Source organism: Drosophila teissieri, chromosome 3L, assembly GCF_016746235.2.
Source record: "Drosophila teissieri strain GT53w chromosome 3L, Prin_Dtei_1.1, whole genome shotgun sequence".
Taxonomy (NCBI): Eukaryota; Metazoa; Arthropoda; class Insecta; order Diptera; family Drosophilidae; genus Drosophila; species Drosophila teissieri.
Genome location: NC_053031.1, coordinates 12,623,653 through 12,642,965, shown reverse-complemented (window position 1 = coordinate 12,642,965; position 19,313 = coordinate 12,623,653). Strand labels below are relative to the sequence as shown.

The window sequence follows — 19,313 nt, the reverse complement described above, 5'->3', positions numbered from 1 at the left end:
GTTTGTGTTCTCCTTTTTTTTCAGTATTCATTTTCATATGGTGTAAAGCAAATCGAAACATTTCAGTTGTTTTGTGTGTTTACATTACTTTGCAATAATTCGCATCAAAGGAAGAAACAATTAACAAACGATACTCGAGAAAATAGGCAAAGTCAAGCGTTCGTTTCTCGCCTTAGTGTACAACTAATATGCAAAAATAAACTATGAAAAGTGTTCTTCATGAGTTGTGAGTTATCTTTGTTGCTTCGCTCGTGGCCTTCCGCTCATAAATTACTATTTCAAAAAACAATATATGTAGTTTGATACGTTTTACATCATACCTTATATGCTACATGTGTACCTAACATTATATTTGCCAATTCTGTCGGTCAGTTATGTATGTACGAAGCTACGTTTGAGGTTTCATTGAATCGTTCTCTACGGATGCACCATATAAGTCTGCAGTGGCGGTGTGCTTATAGTTCTTCATATTAGATATTTGTCATTTTATTTAGAATTTTCGTTATGTGAAAAACATAAATTTAACAAGTTTTGTTGGTTTCATTCTTTTGTGGTTTCTGCTTGCTGTTAAATAATTCATCCCTTTGCTGCTAACCGATACAATATATATGTAAATCTAGGCATAAACTATAACTGCTTTCTTCGCGTGTATTTCAAAATATATTAAACACGATGTATGTTGTAGTTTGTTTTTTTTTTTTGTTTGTTTTTCTGTTTTTTGCTTTTTAGGTTTTTTGTTGGTTTGTTTTGCGTTTGCTTTAGTTTCCTTATTTGTTGTTTGTTTTAGTTTATGAGGGCTGTTGTTGTCGCGGTAGATCTACCGTCACATAAGATCGTAGTGCAATTATTAATTTCTTTTTTCTGAGGCTCCAGCTGCCTACACAGCTTTACGACAGGTCTGTAAAGATAAGGTAATTAGCATTTTAACCATAAAGTATCTTAGTTTCAACTCACAGCTAGGCGCTGCCTCGTAGCGACGCTGTATCTGATCATATGTGAACTTGACGAAGGCATCATACTGTTCGGCCAGCTTGGTGGTCAGCACGGACTCGTAGCGCTCCCTCAGCTGATTCTCGCGCTCCTTGATCATGCTCTCGCAAATGAGCTGCACCTGCTTGAACGTGAACAGGGCCTTCTCGCCGTGGCGCATCAGGTTCTGTGGGCTGTCCGGGCGACGCGGACTCTCCGGACCCATCTCCGATCCGCTGGACTCCGAATCCTGCATGCGCTCCAAAGCCGCCGAGGTGATCGGCAGCTGTTTGCGCTTGTGCAGTCTCTTGATCTCGTTGCACAAGCTCTCGGCCATTTTGTCTGTAATACGGAAAGGAGAAAGGTGCATTTAGGTAATGTCCACTAGCGGGGGATCCGACGTCCCTTGCCAGCATCAACCTTGTTAACTCACCTGGAGACATTTTGGCCAGCGAAGCCTCGCTGAACGGACTGGGTTCGGTGTTGTCCTTGGCGAATCGGTTGCTGGGCGTGTGAGGCAGACCAGCCGAGGTGCTGGGACCATCGCGGTCACGGGACGGCGACGCTGGACCGGCGTTGTTCCCGGCCTGGCCAAAGGGATTGCAGCGCCGGCGCTTAGGAGGACGCTGGTTCATCGACTCCCAGTCTAGGGCGCGTTTCAGGGTTGCACAGGCCATCGCTATGATTGAGGTTCTACTTCTCGGTGCTCTTCTGATGAATAGATGGCTTGCTTGATTGTCGCTAGCTGCTGATTATTGCCTCGATTCCGGATGATGGATGCTGCAGATGGATGATCAAGCGTCGGCTGCAATGGCCAAACAAACAATGAATGAGTAAGGTGAAGTGAACACCTTGCTGGCAGAGAAAAGACGGCAACAAACTGGTTTCAAGGAAAAAACAGGATTCACAGGCGTGCACTCACGCACACGCAGCCGATAAAAGAAAATGGTGCAGCGATTTATGGCCGCCAGTGCTGACGATTTGGTCTTTTTCTCGCCAGATCTGCATAGTGGGCAACAATGGAACGCTCTCTTATGTTATCGCTTATGGGGCCTGATTTTGGAAATAATTCAAAGGGTTAAGATAACTAGCAGATGCTTTAAAGCTATAAATACACCGCCTTTTGTCTAGGTTGGACTTTGGAAATTATAAGCTGTTCCTCATTTTTTTCAAGTTAATTATTGAATAAAAAAGTACAGTTACTCATGCCAAAAATAAAATGATTTCAAATGGGTATAATTATTTTTCCATGAAATCCATAGAAAATATATGTAAAAAGCCAGTAAAAACTTATAGATGCCAAGTTAGCCAAAGTTTAATGACTTCGATGACTGCCGTTTCATGGCAAAAGAGAGGTGAACAAAGTCAAGTCAACAAAAAAAAATTGGTTTATTGCCCTCAATTTTACATTCGACACGTCTAAATTATATTTTTCAATCAAATTGGTAAGCAATTATTCATATTTTTATATTCGTATAGTGTCATGGCTAATTCTAAAACGGAATGACAAAACCTTTTTAAAAACTTCTTTTAAAAATGAAATTGTCCTCATTGGGGGTTCTAGCTTTTTCCGGATATCACCGACAGCACCGATGCCCTGCTAGCAGCTGGTGTTGCCACAGGAAAAGGGCGAAACCGAATCGGAATACGAATCCAGAAACTCCGAAGAGAAGGAGGAACAGCAAAGGAAAGCAATGAAACGAAGCGCAGCGCAATTAAAGGACGGCCGACAATACAAAAAAAAACCACCACGACAACGACAACGACAAAATGCATAGCAATGCAGAGGGAAAATAAGAAAACAGAGAAAAGTGTAAACTGTAACCTAATAGCAGAACAACCACCGATAAAAGAAAACTACGCAGGATAATAAGCGTGTTCTTCTTTCTCTCCCCATTTCTTTCTCCTCTTCTTCTTCGCTGCAGCGGCAGCTGTACCAGCTGTTTTCAGCACTAACACACGCACACTGCCCTCTCGATAAACCGCAACACGTGTGTATGTGTCTGCTACTGCTGTTTCTGCCCACAATTAATACATTTTTAGAGCCATGTTTAAAGCGCTTTTGAGTTTTACGTTTTACTCTTTTACTTGACAAATGCCAGAGATTAGTTTAAAAAAAAAACGCAACCGAAACGGCAGCAGCCAAAGCGATCACACTAGTTGTCTCACTCTCGCCTGCACACACAGAGACACGCACACGCACACCGTTGTGAGTTGGAATGTTGATTTCATGAAATTTTAAAAATGGTCGAATCGCATATCATTATCAGCTTTTCAGTGGAACAAAAAATGAATTAGCTTTTCCAACCATCGCACTTACGTTAATACGTTTCTCGGTTTTGCCGTCCGACTGTGTATTCGCTTTCTGCACCACTTCACACGCGCTTTATTTACTTTTTTATTGTGCCACTACTCCGCTGGCACATACGCACGTACATTTACGTTCCAACTTCGATTTAAGTTTTTAGTTTAGGTTTTTGGGTAGATATTAGTAATGTTATTGCTTGCTGGTTATTTGAGCAGTATTCCAAAGGCCACTGAAATGCACTGTCAATAGGTGTTCGTCCTCTACGACTCGCTTGCTATAATTTACAAATTTTCGTCTCGCTTCTTGGCAAAAATGGACGACGATGCTTGCGTGACGGGACGTGAACAGAGTGACCGCACTGCGACCGTTACGATTGGCCACCCTGCTAATGAGTATATACCAAAAAATACAATCCGGTTGTACGATAATATACCAAAAATAAACTTAAAATTACCAAAACAAATTATTTTTAAACATTTTATTTTAAGTGTATTTATTCTTTTACACAAAGAAACCTGTTCTTTTATCTTTTATGTAACTTATGAAAGTCTACTAATTTCGTATGCCTTATTTAATGGATCAAAAATGCTCTTAGATGTTCTACATGTTGGATGGACCTGTGCTTTAAAAAGCTTCCATAATAATATTTTATATAATTTATTTTAAAGCTGTCGCTGATACATTCTAAAATGTTAAAAAAATTGGAATATTACATGGGAGCATTATTAACTTATAGCTGTATTAATAAAAAAAATAATTTTTTTAAATCGTTTCAGTAAAAGTATTTTAAAGAAGGAAATTTAGTATATTTGATAAGCCGGAAGGTTTTCTATAGCCATCAAACCGCGGTCACACCATTCGGTTCAACGACAAAGTAGGAAATATTTTCCACTCCTGATATCAAATATTTTTGCACTTTTATAAGCGTTGTCAGGCAATTTTGTGTCCGCGTCTTCGCCGTTTTTACAACCAATAAAACCATCGACCTTGCCCAGTGCGTGTGCCTTCGTCACCAGTGGAAAAACATTACGTAGGGGCGCAGGACGGAAGAAAGCAGGAAAAGAAAAGATCTAAAAATATTTTTAATCGCCGTGAAAGTAACCAGCGGATTTTAGTCGCAAATTATTATTTCATTTGCGGTGCGAGGACACAGTTATCTGCGAAAATGGTATTGAAAGTCTACGTCAGCGGCATGTCCGGCAATAAGGAGGTGAGTTTGTGGGCGTGGTGGGCTTAAGACCGAAATAGTGTCATGTTATTGGAATGTTTGGCCCTGTTATTAGCAGCAAACAGATAAAAAGGAAAAGAACAAAACCAAAGTGGTGACGAACGCATTGCAAATTCTATTTCTTCTGCTGCGTTTCGTGTTTGTATGTATGTGCGTTGGACAATGATGATGATATAGTGTGTGGTATGTAAGTTTGTACGTCTGTACAGTCAAAGAAAAACAAGTGGGTATTTTCGTGAGTGTGCTTGTGTGCGAGTGTTAGTGGTGGCAAGAAGCAGAACAAACATACATTTCATTGCCCATATAAGCTCATTCCACTGTGAACTGTAAATTGTTCATGGAAGAGAGGGATTTCCATTGATCGCAGTTGCGTGGGTGCGTGTGTGCGTGTGTCTGTGTGTGCATGCGTGATGGTGATTCACTTACCCCTCTCTCTTTCGGTGCCTTTGTTCAATTGGCAAAGTTATTCCTCTCCCAATAAGAACAAAAACATAACGGTCATTGTACGGTTCACAATTTGTTTTTGTCCTGCCTATGTACACTTTAAAAAATCGTAGGAAAACACATACATATTCTTATCGTAAGATAACTGATGGGGTGCAACAAACCATTTTAATTAGCTTTATCATATCGTGAGGTACTCGCGTTGTTTGTACGTATGTTTATATTGCCGGGGAGTTGGCTTTGCGTGTGCTTGTGTGCGTTTGGGCTTGCCGGTAACATTTCATTAGCGATTTGTCATCGCTGTAATTAACAGTGTTGTTAAAGGTAGTTACACTGAACAAATCGTTGAGATAATTTATTTTTAATATAATTTCTTTAAAGCAACTCGTACAAATAAGTGCACTCACTGACACTCCAAATCTTTTTTCCAGGTGAAGAAGCGCCAGCAGCGAGTTCTGATGATTCTGGACAGCAAGAACATCAAGTACGACACGGTGGACATCACGGAGCCCGGCAAGGAATCCGAGAAGGAGCTGATGCAGAACAAATCGACGAGCAACGGCGGCACGGTCAGCGACCCAGAGCCCCGTCATCCGCTTCCTCCGCAGCTCTTCAACGACGAAGAGTACTGCGGCGACTACGACGCCTTCGACATGGCCAACGAGATCGACACCCTGGAGGTGTTCCTCAAACTGGCCCCCGCCGACACCACGGCGGTTAGTACCGCCCAAATCGAACTGAAGCAGGAGAACGGCGATGCCAAGAAGGAGGAGGCAGAAGCGGAGGCGGCTGCGGATGCGGAGGAGAAGAAACCAGAGGCCGGCGATGGCGGTGTCAAGGAGGAGGAGGAGGCTGCGGAGAAGGCCGAGGTTTGAACTTGAGCTATTTTCACGTATTTTCCGTTAACTGTTACGACGCAACAAACGCAGCCAGCGATCATCTGCAGCAGAGCAATAGAATTAACAACAGCAACGTCTTGAAACTAAAGCCCCACAGTTAACAGCAGATATAACCCCCCATGTTACCTAACAGCACCGACACTACCAACTTTCTATATCCATATTTATAGCCCCCGTCTGCGATTTCTATGTCTATAGGGTTCGGGGAGTCTTGGGTAGTTATAAAGATTGTTGCATAATATTAAGTGCAATCAACTTGAAACCCCTTTGAAATTATAGGAAATTTACAACCTAACTTTTTAAACTACGAGATATCTTAGATTTGTATAATCTTACTAAACCCAAGTGGCTTAGTTTTTTAAAGACTTTTTAGACCTCATCGGTAGCTATTCCCCCAACTTTATAGAGCTAGAAATCGGATATCTTCCCATGACGACTGCGGTTCTTAAGCTAAGTTCATGAGCGTATTTAAGCGAGGGCGTTCGATTGTGCTAGCCCCCGGAGAAAAGACAATTTTAATCAAAATATTTATATTCATTAACTTACATCCAACAACTTGTATGTACCATTTATACACACCTGTAAGGACTCGGAATACACGCCAGCACTTAAGCCTAAGTTGGATTAGTGTAGTGAGCTGAAACTTATTGTGCAGCCGTTATGTTAATGCTAAAACATAAAAAAGCGCTGCCCCTGTAATAAAAGGAAATATATTTGTATTAACTAAAGAACTATAACCAACCGCAAGCTTGTTTTTCTAACACTATGCAACACACTTAAACTCTAACACCACATCATTAACTCAAAGGCTAGTTTAACAAAGAGAATGTGACAACTAAACTTACTCAACGCCGTTTCTACTACGAAATATCTATAAAGAGGTTCTACAAAGCTGGTCTTTAGTTAGCGCAGAAAGATGATGTACTAAAATATTCTTGAGCACTGTTGTTGCGCTAAAGACCGGTTTTATCGAAACAGTTTCGTAATGTAAAAGCATTGCTAACAATTGAGTAATTCTCCAAAGAATGAAGACGTTGACGGCGAGGACAAGGAGAATTCAAAGGGCGAGGCTGAAGACGCTCAAGATAGTACCGAGCAAAAGGTAATAGTTCGATAGATCCTGCATGGCCCAACCATAACTCTAGAGTTTTAGAGCTTGTAGGAGCTAACAAAGGCATGATCTTGCACCGTAGTAGCCCAGCGATTGTAGAGATCAGTTCATGTAAATACAACTTCCACTTTCCTCCTCCCAAAAAATATACAAAAACCACCCATCAACAAACCACAAACATTCGCACGCCTAATCCCACCACCCACAAAAAGACTGAAACCGAAGAATCTGGGGATAAGAAAAAGGAGGAGGAAACTGCAGGTAAAGTAGGAAGTTTCTCCCTAGACTCTAATCAACATTTCTACCCCGTAAAGAAGCTGAAGGTGAGAAGCAGGAAGAATCCGAGGAAGCGGATACCAAGGAAGAATCAGAGGTTGAGGGTACCAAAGATGATAAGGATGTAAAATCCGAGGATGTTGCAGATGATGAGGATAAAAAGTCCGAGGATGTTGCAGATGATGAGGATGAAAAGTCCGAGGATGATAAAGATAATAAGGGTGCAAAGTCCGAGGATGTTAAAGATAACATAGAGGGAAATGAGAGCACAGAAACATCGGAGGATGTTGATACTGATGAAAAGTTAGAGGCAGAGGCCACCAATGAAGAAAAGTCCGAGGATGTCGATGCCGCTGAAAAATCAGATGCAGAAAGTACCAAGGACGACGGCGATGAAAAAGCTGAGGAAACTGAGAGCACCAAAGCCAACGAGGATGATAAATCAGAGGAGGTTCAGGAAAAATCTGAGGAAAGTGTAACAGAAAAGCCCGCGGAGGCGGATAGTGCTCCAAAGTCAGAGGTTGAGAGTACCGAAGGTGAGAAGCCTGAACAATCGGTGGATGTTGATGATAAAGTGGAGGAAACAGACAACACCAAAGAGTCCGATGAAGTTGAAAGTACTGAAGTATCTGAGGTTGCCAGTACCAAAGACGAAGAGGAAGCAAAATCAGAGGAAAATCAGACCCAAGAAAAGCCCGAGGAAGTAAGTGCAGCAGAACAATCTGTAGATGAAACCGAAGAGGAGGCAAAAGAAACCACCGAGAAGGAAAAACCCGCAGCAGAAGCGGAGGCAGAACCCACGCCCGAAAATGAAGAAGGCAAACCGGCTGAGGAGAATTCCTCCGACGAAGAAAGCGAAGAAGACGAATAAGCAAACGCTACCAAAATCGATTAAACGACAACAGAAACCCACTGACATCCGCATCACCAATACCAATGCACAAACTCACACACACACACTCGCACTCGCACATTTAGCCAAATAATTAAAGAAACTGTTTTGTAAATAGAAACAAGAACCCACTAATAACGAATCTGGTGACGGGTAATGAACCCTAGTTTAGGCCATTTTCTGACTTTTATTTACAATTTCTAACCCTTTCGCTCCTGTCTACAATAACACAAACGAAAGAAGTTACCAACGACAACAGCAGCACCAGCAGCAGCTAAGAAGACTTCAGATTCCCAATCGGATCTCTTATTGGACAGCGAGCGGGCAGCGGCTGCGCAGTAGGCGTCGACGCTAACGCTGGCAGAGGCAGCGCCAGCTTTGATTTAATTTATATTATGATTTTTACAAACTATTCGGGCTTGTTGCAATTCTCACCTGTTTTTGCTTAAATATTCGATGCTGTAGCATTGATACAAAAGTTTTTACTTTATTACAAAATGAATTTACTGTTGCTCCGAAATATATTAAACTTCTAAAAGCTACAAACAATTAAATTTGCTTAATGTTTACCAAAAATAAAACAGTCAACTTAAAAATCGTTAAAGATTAAGCGATGTTAATATCATTTACTATAGAAAAAATTATGGATAACTTGAATGGTTTAAATTAAAGTAATTGTGATGCTTTTTTTTTAAATGAATAAAATGTTTAACTAAAAATTCAGCAATTGTTCAGTAAATTTAAGTTGATTCAGCATCAAAATTAGTGAAAGCCGTAACAAGCCCGTGGGTTTTTTTTTTCAGTTTATAACACAACAAAAGATTAGTAATATCAATAGACTTTTGTATTTACGTGTCTCACTTTTAGTTCTTGTATCCAAATAATTAAATATACAGTACATTATAATTATGTTTAGTACAGTACACGGTAAAATGAAGTTATAGTTATTTACGCACTAGTTCGGGGTCTTTTCCATTACAAAACTAGTAAAAATGCGAAGGAAGGGTCGCATTGGTGTGCATCCGCCGCCACGCGAAACTCATTTACTAAAAGGAAAACAAAGAGGCTTCTCTTCCCTCCCACAAAAAAAGAGTGGAGGTTGAGGTTGATTGGGGGTTCTTCGGATTCGGGACGTCCAGCCGTCCGTCGCTCTTTCCATCTAGATCTAGTCGCTGTCCTCCTCATCGGACGTATCTGTGGTGTAGTCGCTGAGGTTCTCCTGCTGGTCGGTGTGCTCCGGCTCCGATTCGCTCAGATCCCACTGAGGATGATCTGTCGGTGGTGCGGGCGCCTTCTGCACATCCAGTTTAAGCTCCTGCTGCTGGTCCATGCCCAAATAGGAGTCTGAAACAGAGGTAACAATTCAATGCTGGCCTAATTCAACCGGATCTGTAACAGAAACTCACCCGATCTCAGGCAAACGGTGAACGTGTAGACGCCTGGCCAGCGCGGCGCAGTGAACTTTAGCTGGATCTCCTCCTTCTCAACCAGATTGGTCACGTGATAGGGCGCCGTCAGCAGGGTGCGGGACTTGCGATCGCATATGTAGGTCCACCAGTACTCCTGCTTCTCCTCGGGGAAGTAGGGGCAGTGGACGGTGTGCGACAGCCGAGACTTGCCCTCGAGTCGCTCCCTCTTGTTAAGCTTAGCTTGCAGTCGCTCCCACTCCTCGTCATCGTCGTCGTCCAGCGAGGAGTTGTTCTTGCCCTTCTCCTCATCCTCGCTGCCACTGCCAGCAGCTGATTCCACATCGCTGCCTTCCGCATTTCCGGCCTCTGATTCGGCATCGGAATTACCCGCCGCCGCTTGATCCTCGGATGTCGTGTTCGTAGCTGTGGTCGCAGCCTTTGCCGGCACCTTCTTCTGGTTTTTCTGGTTCTGGGCTGGTTTCTTACCACCCTTTCCCTTTCCACCTTTACGTGGCTTTGCCCAGGCGGAAGCCTTCTTAACCGGCGCAGCGGCAGCAGCCTCATCCTCATCACCGGCAGCCTCTTCGTTGGCCTCATCCTTGATGCCCTGCTTCTCAGGTGCCTTTGTGTCCCCGAAGAGCGTCTTCATGTCCTTGCGCTCCAGCGTAACCGTGACCGTAACTATGGCCCCGGCGGTTACCACATTGGTGTTCTCATCGTCGATGACCTCGCAACGAATGGAGAAGTCAATCAGCGGCATCTTGCCCAGCACTTTCATCGTGTTCTCGTACTCAAAGTCCGATAGGTTTTTTAGCAGCTGACGGCTCTCTTCCGGCTTGAGTTGGGCGAATTGCTGCAGGTTCTTGACGTGCCTCTTCTTGTTCATGAAGTACAGATGGTCCTCGGTGAGGTGGGGCAACTGCAGCAGTGGCGATTTGAACTCCCACAGGCCTTGGATAATCATCGGTGACATCTTCATGCAGTTTTCAATCGTTTCGATGCTGGGCAGTCGGGGCACACGTCGAGCATAGGCCATCATGACCAGCTGGTGGACGCAGGAGACCATTTCTTGTACCAAATACGGACACTTCTTCACCACAAACTGGCGATCACGCTCCAGGGTTTCCGGATTGAGGGGCATGCGACTGAGATGGGCATGCAGGATGGCGCGGGCCTTGATGGAGTACATGCGGCACAGCGGATGCTCCTTGCACTTCTCATTCAGGTTGGGCAGCTGTCGAATGAGCTGTATAGGAAAAGGGAGTGTCATTTGTAACCGCACAAAGTAGGGAAATGCCCAGAAAATGCACTCACCGCCGGCACCTCGTCGTTGTCCGACTGGCGCTCCTGGACTTGCGAGTTGTGGCGCTTGTCAAACTCCAAACTGGCCGCCAGCACCATAAGTGCCCGCTTAAGCAGCATGTGCGGTGTCTTGTGGATAAAGTAGAAGTACATCTGAGTGGTATCCAGCAGCACCTTGTCGCCACTGAAGCGGATGGATCGGTACCACCAAACACCCACCGCCGAGGGCATGGCCACCATGAAGACCAGGCCGTACAGTCCCAAAACCCAAACGCTGTTCTCCTTCTCCACAATCCACGAGGGCAGGGCGATGCCAAAGGACATGGCACCCGGTCCATCCGGATTACCGTACTTCTCGTAGTTCTCCTTGGCCACATCGTCGGTGAGCGCCTGGTACGCTTTGCTCAGCATCATGAAGGACTTCTCGTCACCCGTCTCCTTGTCGGGATGCAGCACCTTGGACAGCCGATAGTAGGCCTTCTTGATCTCGGCCTGCGATGACGTTGGCGGCACATTCAGGATCTCGAACGGATCGAAGCTGGCCATCTCGTAGTCGAACTGTGAGACGCGGTACGTGAGAAAGAGCAACAGGGCCCAGCCGAGCACAATGGTCAGCTTGATGGTCCATGACGTCAGAGCCCTGTACGGCTCAGCATTGGCCAAGATGGTCTTCTTTTTCTGGCAGTCGGCGCACTGACATTCCTCTTTGAGCTTGCTGTTATCTACAAGTACATGCGTATACGAAAATTGGGTCAGTACAGGTGTTATAAAGGTTATTTGATAATATTACAATAATACGATAATCTTTAGAGGTTAGCTACTATAGGAATATCAAATAATTGACTTTAAATTTCAATTAAATAGAATTATATTTTAAGCAGTACCATTTTTCTTTAGACACAGTGAGTGACTTTAAAAGTACTCTTAAAATTAGATGAGGTGTATGCATATTACATTTTCGTATTTTTACCGGGAATGCCAGCGTTACAGAAATGAAAATCCCGCGAGAGGAAAATCTCAAGAGAGTACCCGATTGGTCAGCGAGTGTGTGTGCAAAGTGCACACGCTTGACCCGTGCACGAAAAACAGCAAGATCGCGATAAGTCAAAGGTAACTCGCTCTTGAACACTCCATCGATCGCGATGATAGTGGAGTTATCTCGATTTTCGCTACGCATAAACGCTTCCGGAGCGTAGAGTGCGCTGTCCCAATTGGGAAATGAAGAGAGCTCGACTTGCGGTAATCGCAGCTTTCACCCATACGAAGACGATGAGCTGACGTTGTTAGAATAACTTATTGGAACGTGTCCATTTGCCGCGGAGCTCGATGGCAGGAGGAGAGTGGGTGGAGAGAACGAGAGCGGGGTAATCACATGTATGTCTATGTCTTACTAGCACTCACACACACTCGCACTCGCGCACAGCTGCAGGTGGAAAATTAAAATAAAAGCAAAAAAAAAAAAAAAGAGCGGAGAGAGTGCGATTAAAATCGCCTGGGAAGCGGCACTTACCTTCTTTCTTTTTACGTGGCCAATAGTAAATGGTGGTCGGTATCAATATTAGCGCCAAGAACGATAACACAAAGTAGTAGAACGTTCCGCCGCTCTCATCATACTGGAACTTTTGACCCGCCATCTCCGGCAGCGACTATATGTAATTTGTATTTTGTGTTTTATGTTTTGTCTGGCACTGCCTCTTGGCTACGTTCCTTTCACTGCCGCTTTCCCTTGCACTTTTCCTCCGGCGGCTCCAGCTGATGTTGCTGTCGCGTTGGAGTTATCGCTTTAATCGCTCCGCCCCGTGGATTTACGATCGACACGCGGCGATCGGCGGGCGTTGAAGTCGAATTGGGCAGAAGCTGTTGCTGCTGCTGCTGCAAGATTTCGCGAGATTGGCAAGCCGCGAACTTAAAAAACTCTGTATTTACACCGACGCATGAGACTGACACGTAGGGTTGTTTGGCTCGTGCTGGAACCGATAGACGTAGCTGGAGCGGAGCCGGTTCGATTGCGCGGTAATCGATAGGTAGGTTGCAGCATCCATAGTTTAGGGATGCCAAGGCTGGCGATACTAATTTTTGAACTTGATTATTGATATATTACGATTTGCCCTAGGTTAACAAGTTATAAAAGTTTCTTTCAGCAAATTTGTAATAAATATATATTTTTAAATAGTTTTGGGTGTTTTTTTTTTATAATATTTCAAGTAACCCATAAGCAACGAGAGCTTTTCTGTGTGCCAGCTATGAATACAAATAAAATATCTTCTCATTACACTTTTGTTTTAGCTTTTTAACAGCATTAAGAATTAGCGAAGATGGTGACAGTGGTAATGGGCTATTATTTAACCAATTAAAGGTATGACCGCTTTAGGGCTTTTTTACTGGCTTGCCTTTTTGGTATTTTAAGTGAGATCGCGGGATAAGTGTGGCAGACAACGAAGTTGGCGCATAAAAGCTGGTGATTTCCCGGTAACATTCCATTAGCAGCACAGCTGTGGCAACGGAAAGGTGAAGTCATAAATATGGCAGAGAGTACGGCAAACCCGCAAGTTAACCGCACCGCACGGGAAGTGCAGCAAAACTTTGCGGAGTCACTTGGTTACGCCGAAGAGATTATCTGGGATCTGTAAGTACTGCGCAATAGAATTTATGTTCGCTAAAGTGTTTGAGTTGGGTTTTTCCGTATTCCCCTTTAGGTTGTCCCATGAACAAGCTCACGTGCTGAAGAGAAAACTCTGTGAACTGATTCGTGATTCTCCGCCACCGCGAACTGGAACTGAAACTCGGGAAAATGAAAAAATCCGGTTAAAGTTAAACGCAGATAATGAGCGGGCCCGTCAGATCATTTTCGATGCCGTTTGGGAGCAACGTGAGTTGGGTTTTTCTGATTTTAAAGCATACTTTTTCGTTTGCTTAACTGCCTACATTTGTCTGCCAGGAAAATATACCAACCGTCAATCGCTAACGGCGATCATTTACGTAATGGTGGTAACTGACGAAACGGACGTTAATCGCGCCGAGGACTGCAGAGCTTTCAGTGTGCACCCAGTCTTTCGGGCCCGTCGCTGCGTCAGTGAGTAATCCTGGCACCTATATGTTTTTTTTTTTATTCATGCCATAAGATAAGCATTTTGTATTACTCTCTGATTCCTCAGCTGACAGCAGTGGCACCAGCAGCGATAGCTCGAATTGCTGCAATCTATTTATCGATGAGTTGGGTCGGGTCTACCAAAACTGGGAACAGTATGTGGAAAGCAACGAGTTGCCCGCCGGAGTGATGGTGGCCCCAGAGAGGGGTATTTACCGCCTGGTCAGCGATCAAGTACGTCTGGATAAGTACATAACGCCGGCGGGCACCACCAACAGAAGGGTGCTTGGCTACCTGGATACTGGTTCGGCAGTCGGAGGATTTCTTGCTGCCTGCGTGCCTATAGCTGCCCTGCTAACGCTGCCGGTATCCGGTCCGGTGATGGCCATAGCGGGAGGAGTAGGTTTGGCCAGTGCTGGATACGCCACAACGCGTTCTGGCAGCAGGTTAGTCGATCGCAGCCAACACGAGCAGTCTATCAATGTGACGGACCGTGAGGCGCGTGGTCATTGGCTGGGCGTGATTGCTGGCGCTGTTGGATTGGGAGCGGCTGGCGCCACCACAGCCTTAACAACGGCCACAAATGCCGGACGCGAAGTGGGAGCGGTGAGTCGTTAGCCCCCCACCGTAAGAGCATTGAACATTACCCCAAAATTATGATATAGATCACCCAAATGACTGTGAATGGCATGAACATATCCTCGATCGTGGTTTCGGGCACTGGAGTGGCCAACGGTGTGCTGGATCTGATATTGGCAAGTCTCATTGAGATCCCCATAGCTGCAACATCAAAGCTAATGAACTCTGCTTCCCACAGAAAGCAAAAGATGGTGATGACATTACTGGAATGGATGTTCTGCAACTGTCCGCATCGTTGGTGCTGCTCACGCACAGTGTCTACAACTTTAAATTGGCTTCTACCATAATTAATGAGACAAGCAATGCTAATATTGCCGACTATCGTAGAAATCTTTCTAATAGACAGAGGTGAATAACGTTCAATGAGATACATTCTGTCCTGAACAAGAGTTTTTCAAAACTAACTTTCTTCTATTAGACGAGCCTTTGACAAGGCTTCCAGGGAGACCGTTCGGATGAATGGCAACACTCGCGGGAAGCTGGACATTATACGCAACGTAAACGAAATGTCGCCTCAGGAGTTTAATGATCTTTATAAGATCAACAGAAACTTGAATCAGGAGGGCGTGCGATACTCATTTGCATCCGAGGGCACCGGCTTTTTGCTAAATGGCGAGGTACAGACGACGGGAGCGGAACTGCGAGCCAGTGTACAGCATAACCAAGGACCGAATGTCCTAGGCACAGTAAGTCAGCCCATTCCCGGTAGCCATGCGGGGTCAGGTCGCCTGCAACTGGACGGCGTTAACCAGGTTTCCCGACTAATCGGACCGCTGCCCACATCCCATCCCCGACCGGAACCAAGTACTTATGCCGCCGGCGTGTTTATCTTAGAGATGAGCTCCGTGGTGGTGAGCGGTGTTGTTTTCGCAATGCAGAAATATGGAACAATCATCTTTGAGCACGTGATCAATGCTGAAAGCTTTGAGCATCTAATCAACGGCATGGCAAATAACCTTGAACCAGAAGTCTTTGACTTTATTATGAATCTGACCCAAACCTTCATGGACACCATGCTGGAAAACCTGACCTCGGTGCTAAAGTTCTATATATCAACGGAGTCTGTTCTGTATCGAATTTTGAGGCAGATTTTATGGAACTATAGAGACATGCCATATTCTGTGATTGCGGATCACACTACCGATATCATAGATGCCGTCAGGGCGTACTTCCTCACCCTCAACCCAAATGCGTTCCCGGGTGTACTTCAAAGGTGCCCAAAGTGTGTCGGCTACTTCAGCATTCGTCCCGTGTAAATGTTTGAATTGGGACTTGAATGGCGAAAGCTTGTGATAAATTTTGCCTTGTTGTTAAACCACAAAAAAGAAAGATAGTTTTATAGACATGTAACCAAATATGCGCACAAATTTTTATACGCAAATAATCATTGACATATCTTACTCAAATTGGAGCACAAATTGACATATTGATAATATTTTATGAATAAAGATTTGTTTTATACTGCTGAAATTGGTACTTCCTCAATGCAACGAGTCTAATATCCGGTTTACAAGCAGTATATGTGATTCATCCACTAATCTACCTGGGATTTTTTAATTGTAAAGAGAAATGCACATGTATATATTCATATACATATGTTGATATGATGTCATCTGGGGCAATAAATAAAAGGATTAGTATTTGTGTTGGGGAACTTGATGCTTTTGGGAACAGGCAAGAGGTCGGGCAAATCATTTTCGTTGTTGCTCAATTTGCCATAAAATGTATTAATGTTTGATAGTAAACTATTTTAGCTGATGTTAAGATATTTTCTGTTATCAAAAATTCAAGATAGTATATATAGAGATGACAAGATACGAAACCAATCGAACTATCGATAGCTGGCCGTACTGATGCTATATGTCGCCATCTTTTATTAGAAATGGGCAGCTGTTTCTTGTGGACGCGAATTAAATTGTACATTTAACAACAATAACGACAACCGGCGTCCTTTTCAACTTATTATTTGTTGGTCATTCAGTGCCGGTAGGTAAATTGAATCAAGCGGGATTACAATTGGTCGCTGCGAGAAATCGATAAGCGCCCTCTTCGGGATCCCGGTCATCCGCTGTGGGTCGCCACTAAAACAATCCAATTTGCCCATAGGAATGCCTAGGAGGACAAAAAAGGACGAGGACCCTGAGGATCTGCAGTCCTTCCTTAACAATTTCCATAAGGAAATCGAAGGCAACAGCGATGAGAAGGTGGTGAACACAATTTTGGAGGCCATTAGTGCCGAGGCCATCGACTTGGATGAAAATGATGAGGAGGCGGGCGGATCGAAACCGCTGGAGGAGGATGCGGAGGTCCTGGAGCAGTTGGCTGAATTGGAGGAAGCGGAGGAGGAAGACGACGAGGACAAGTACTTCATAGATGACGAGGGCAACTGCTACATCAAGACTACGCCCAAGAAACAAAAAGAGCTCCAAAAGAAGATCAAACAGACTGGCAAGCCTGGGAAAGGCACACGTTCCGTTGTCAGTACAGCCACCAATAAATGTGAGTACTCTTTGCCATATCTGTATGTGTATTTCATCACTTATACGACTCTTTCTCAGCCATCAATTTGCGCCCAGCCAAATCGACACCCAAGGCGGCTACTTCGAAACCTGCCCCAGACTCCAAGGCAATTAGCGTTCGTCCTGCCCGAGCAGCTGCAGCCAAGACGAAGCAATCTGCTATGCCACCCCCGCCGACACCAGTGGTCAAGGTACCGGCACCCAGGGGCAGGCCGAGAAAGAATCCTGTCATACCGAAGCCCGAACCGATCGATTTGGAGCGCGAGCTCGAGGAGCTGGTAGATGAGCCCGACATCAGTACAATGGTGACCGAATTGTCGGACTACGCCGTAGACGAAGCTGCCGTAGATGCTGTCTCAGCTACCCTGGCGCCAAACGAGGCTGAGGTGTACGAGTTTGAGGACAATGCGACAGAGGATGAGAGTGCGGACAAGAAGGACGTAGATTTTGTGCTAAGCAACAAGGAGGTGAAGCTGAAGCCAGCTTCTACCAGCCAGAACTCAAATGCTTCGGGACATAAGTACTCATGCCCACACTGCCCGTATACGGCGAACAAGAAGTTTTTGATCACGCGCCACTCCCGGAGTCATGACGTCGAGCCATCCTTCAAATGCTCCATCTGCGAGAGGTCCTTCCGATCGAACGTGGGATTGCAAAATCACGTAAACACGCACATGGGCAAGAAGCCGCACAAGTGTAAGCTCTGCGAAAGCGCCTTCACCACCAGCGGAGAGCTGGTCCGTCACACGCGCTACAAGCACACCAAGGAAAAACCGCACAAGTGCACGGAGTGCACCTACGCCAGCGTGGAACTGACCAAACTGCGCCGCCACATGACCTGCCATACGGGCGAGAGACCATATCAATGTCCGCACTGCACCTACGCCTCGCAGGACATGTTCAAGCTGAAGCGACACATGGTGATCCACACGGGCGAGAAGAAGTACCAATGCGACATCTGCAAGTCACGATTCACGCAGTCCAACTCCCTGAAGGCCCACAAGCTCATCCACAGCGTGGTCGACAAGCCCGTCTTTCAGTGCAACTTCTGTCCGACGACTTGCGGGCGGAAGGCTGACCTGCGCATTCACATCAAGCACATGCACACCTCTGATGTGCCGATCACTTGCCGGCGCTGTGGCCAGCAGCTACCCGACCGCTATCAATACAAGCTGCACGTAAAGTCGCACGAGGGCGAGAAGTGCTACAGCTGCAAGCTCTGCAGCTACGCTTCGGTCACCCAACGCCACCTGGCCTCACACATGCTCATCCATCTGGACGAAAAGCCGTTCCACTGCGAACAGTGCCCACAGGCCTTCCGGCAGCGTCAATTGCTGCGTCGCCATATGAATCTCGTACACAACGAAGAGTATCAGCCACCAGCGCCGCGCGCGAAACTGCACAAGTGCCCGAGCTGTCCGCGGGAGTTTACCCACAAGGGTAATCTAATGAGACACATGGAGATTCACGACGATTCGGCAAATGCTCGCGAAAAGCGGCATCGCCTTAAGTTGGGCAGAAATGTGCGACTCCAGAAGGATGGCACTGTCATCACGTTGATCAAGGATCAGTATGTGGATGAGGACCAGGAGGACAACGAAGAGGAAGACAACCCAGAGAGCTATGACCTAGCTGAAATCGAGCCAGAGAACTCGGAGGGTGAAGAGCCTGAAGATGTGGAAACCATAGTCAGCGATCCGATCCGGCAGAGAACTAAGCCCGCACCTGTTATTATCAACAAACAGGCAAGGCTTGCCGCCTCCGAAAAGCAACCGATGATCATCAATCAGCGCCTCCGAAGCCAACGGGGCACCAAGACGTTCCATATCAAGGAGGAGCCGGACAACTCGGACTTCACCGTGGAATGGCAAGGGGATGACGGCGAGGTTATGGTCGTTGAGCTGGTTAATGGCGACGAGGAGGTGTTGGTCAAGCACGAGCCGAGCGCCAACTCCAAGATTAGTGCCAAAAACTGCTTTGGTTTCGAGGTAGGTTGCAAAACTTCTACTGACATTTATTCCAATACTTAAATCTGATTCTTCTTCAGGACGACGATGATTATGAGGAGTACGGCGATGCGGAAAACGAAGTTGATGGCGCTTCCCAGGAGTTTCTGCAGCTGATGGATATGATTGAGCAGGATTCTTAGTCTCCTGAAAACAAAGCTTATATATAAGAAATGATGACTAACTTATGTACATACCAAGCATACGGTAACGTAATTCTACG

General features: G+C 45.4%; 4 protein-coding genes across 5 annotated transcripts; 2 read left to right on the top strand and 2 right to left on the bottom strand.

Moving 5' to 3' along the window:
• Positions 1-470: 470 nt before the first annotated feature.
• LOC122618499 (akirin) lies at positions 471-3,637 on the bottom strand. The gene is made up of 4 exons (XM_043794978.1): positions 3,290-3,637; positions 1,403-1,774; positions 955-1,311; positions 471-898 (listed from the first exon to the last, which is right to left on the bottom strand). Exons 2-4 carry the CDS (start codon positions 1,644-1,646, stop codon positions 888-890), a joined length of 612 nt encoding a protein of 203 aa, XP_043650913.1. The 5' UTR covers positions 1,647-1,774; positions 3,290-3,637; the 3' UTR covers positions 471-887.
• A 470-nt stretch (positions 3,638-4,107) lies between these two features.
• Positions 4,108-19,268, top strand: LOC122616651. The gene is made up of 16 exons (XM_043792186.1): positions 4,108-4,487; positions 5,381-5,818; positions 6,873-6,950; positions 7,172-7,220; positions 7,274-8,104; positions 9,960-10,341; positions 11,010-11,186; positions 13,535-13,707; positions 13,777-13,911; positions 13,994-14,532; positions 14,592-14,663; positions 14,744-14,913; positions 14,984-15,765; positions 16,672-17,064; positions 17,124-19,072; positions 19,132-19,268. Exons 1-16 carry the CDS (start codon positions 4,443-4,445, stop codon positions 19,231-19,233), a joined length of 6,315 nt encoding a protein of 2,104 aa, XP_043648121.1. The 5' UTR covers positions 4,108-4,442; the 3' UTR covers positions 19,234-19,268.
• LOC122616322 (translocation protein SEC63 homolog) lies at positions 8,954-12,813 on the bottom strand. The gene is made up of 4 exons (XM_043791734.1): positions 12,349-12,813; positions 10,851-11,560; positions 9,534-10,782; positions 8,954-9,471 (listed from the first exon to the last, which is right to left on the bottom strand). The coding sequence occupies exons 1-4, from the start codon at positions 12,470-12,472 to the stop codon at positions 9,293-9,295; spliced, it is 2,262 nt and encodes a 753-aa protein (XP_043647669.1). The 5' UTR covers positions 12,473-12,813; the 3' UTR covers positions 8,954-9,292.
• LOC122616324 lies at positions 13,258-16,031 on the top strand. Of its 2 annotated transcripts, XM_043791736.1 has the most exons (7): positions 13,259-13,464; positions 13,535-13,707; positions 13,777-13,911; positions 13,994-14,532; positions 14,592-14,681; positions 14,744-14,913; positions 14,984-16,027. In XM_043791736.1, the coding sequence occupies exons 1-7, from the start codon at positions 13,361-13,363 to the stop codon at positions 15,819-15,821; spliced, it is 2,049 nt and encodes a 682-aa protein (XP_043647671.1). In that variant the 5' UTR covers positions 13,259-13,360; the 3' UTR covers positions 15,822-16,027. The 2 variants fall into 2 exon arrangements, with proteins under 2 accessions (XP_043647670.1, XP_043647671.1); XM_043791735.1 differs by having other exon boundaries at positions 13,258-13,464; positions 13,535-13,911; positions 14,984-16,031.
• Positions 19,269-19,313: the final 45 nt, after the last annotated feature.

Coding starts and splice junctions, on each gene's coding strand:
- LOC122618499 (XM_043794978.1), bottom strand. CDS start 1,646: ATGGCCTGTGCAACCCTGAAACGCGCCCTAGACTGGGAGTCGATGAAC. Junction 1,312..1,402: donor GCTGGCCAAAATGTCTCCAG/GTGAGTTAACAA, acceptor TCCGTATTACAG/ACAAAATGGCCGAGAGCTTG.
- LOC122616651 (XM_043792186.1), top strand. CDS start 4,443: ATGGTATTGAAAGTCTACGTCAGCGGCATGTCCGGCAATAAGGAG. Junction 5,819..6,872: donor AGGCTGCGGAGAAGGCCGAG/GTTTGAACTTGA, acceptor AATTCTCCAAAG/AATGAAGACGTTGACGGCGA. Junction 13,912..13,993: donor TCGGGCCCGTCGCTGCGTCA/GTGAGTAATCCT, acceptor CTGATTCCTCAG/CTGACAGCAGTGGCACCAGC.
- LOC122616322 (XM_043791734.1), bottom strand. CDS start 12,472: ATGGCGGGTCAAAAGTTCCAGTATGATGAGAGCGGCGGAACGTTCTAC. Junction 10,783..10,850: donor ACAACGACGAGGTGCCGGCG/GTGAGTGCATTT, acceptor TTTCCTATACAG/CTCATTCGACAGCTGCCCAA. Junction 9,472..9,533: donor CACCGTTTGCCTGAGATCGG/GTGAGTTTCTGT, acceptor CCTCTGTTTCAG/ACTCCTATTTGGGCATGGAC.
- LOC122616324 (XM_043791735.1), top strand. CDS start 13,361: ATGGCAGAGAGTACGGCAAACCCGCAAGTTAACCGCACCGCACGGGAA. Junction 13,465..13,534: donor GAAGAGATTATCTGGGATCT/GTAAGTACTGCG, acceptor ATTCCCCTTTAG/GTTGTCCCATGAACAAGCTC. Junction 14,682..14,743: donor GTGTGCTGGATCTGATATTG/GCAAGTCTCATT, acceptor TGCTTCCCACAG/AAAGCAAAAGATGGTGATGA.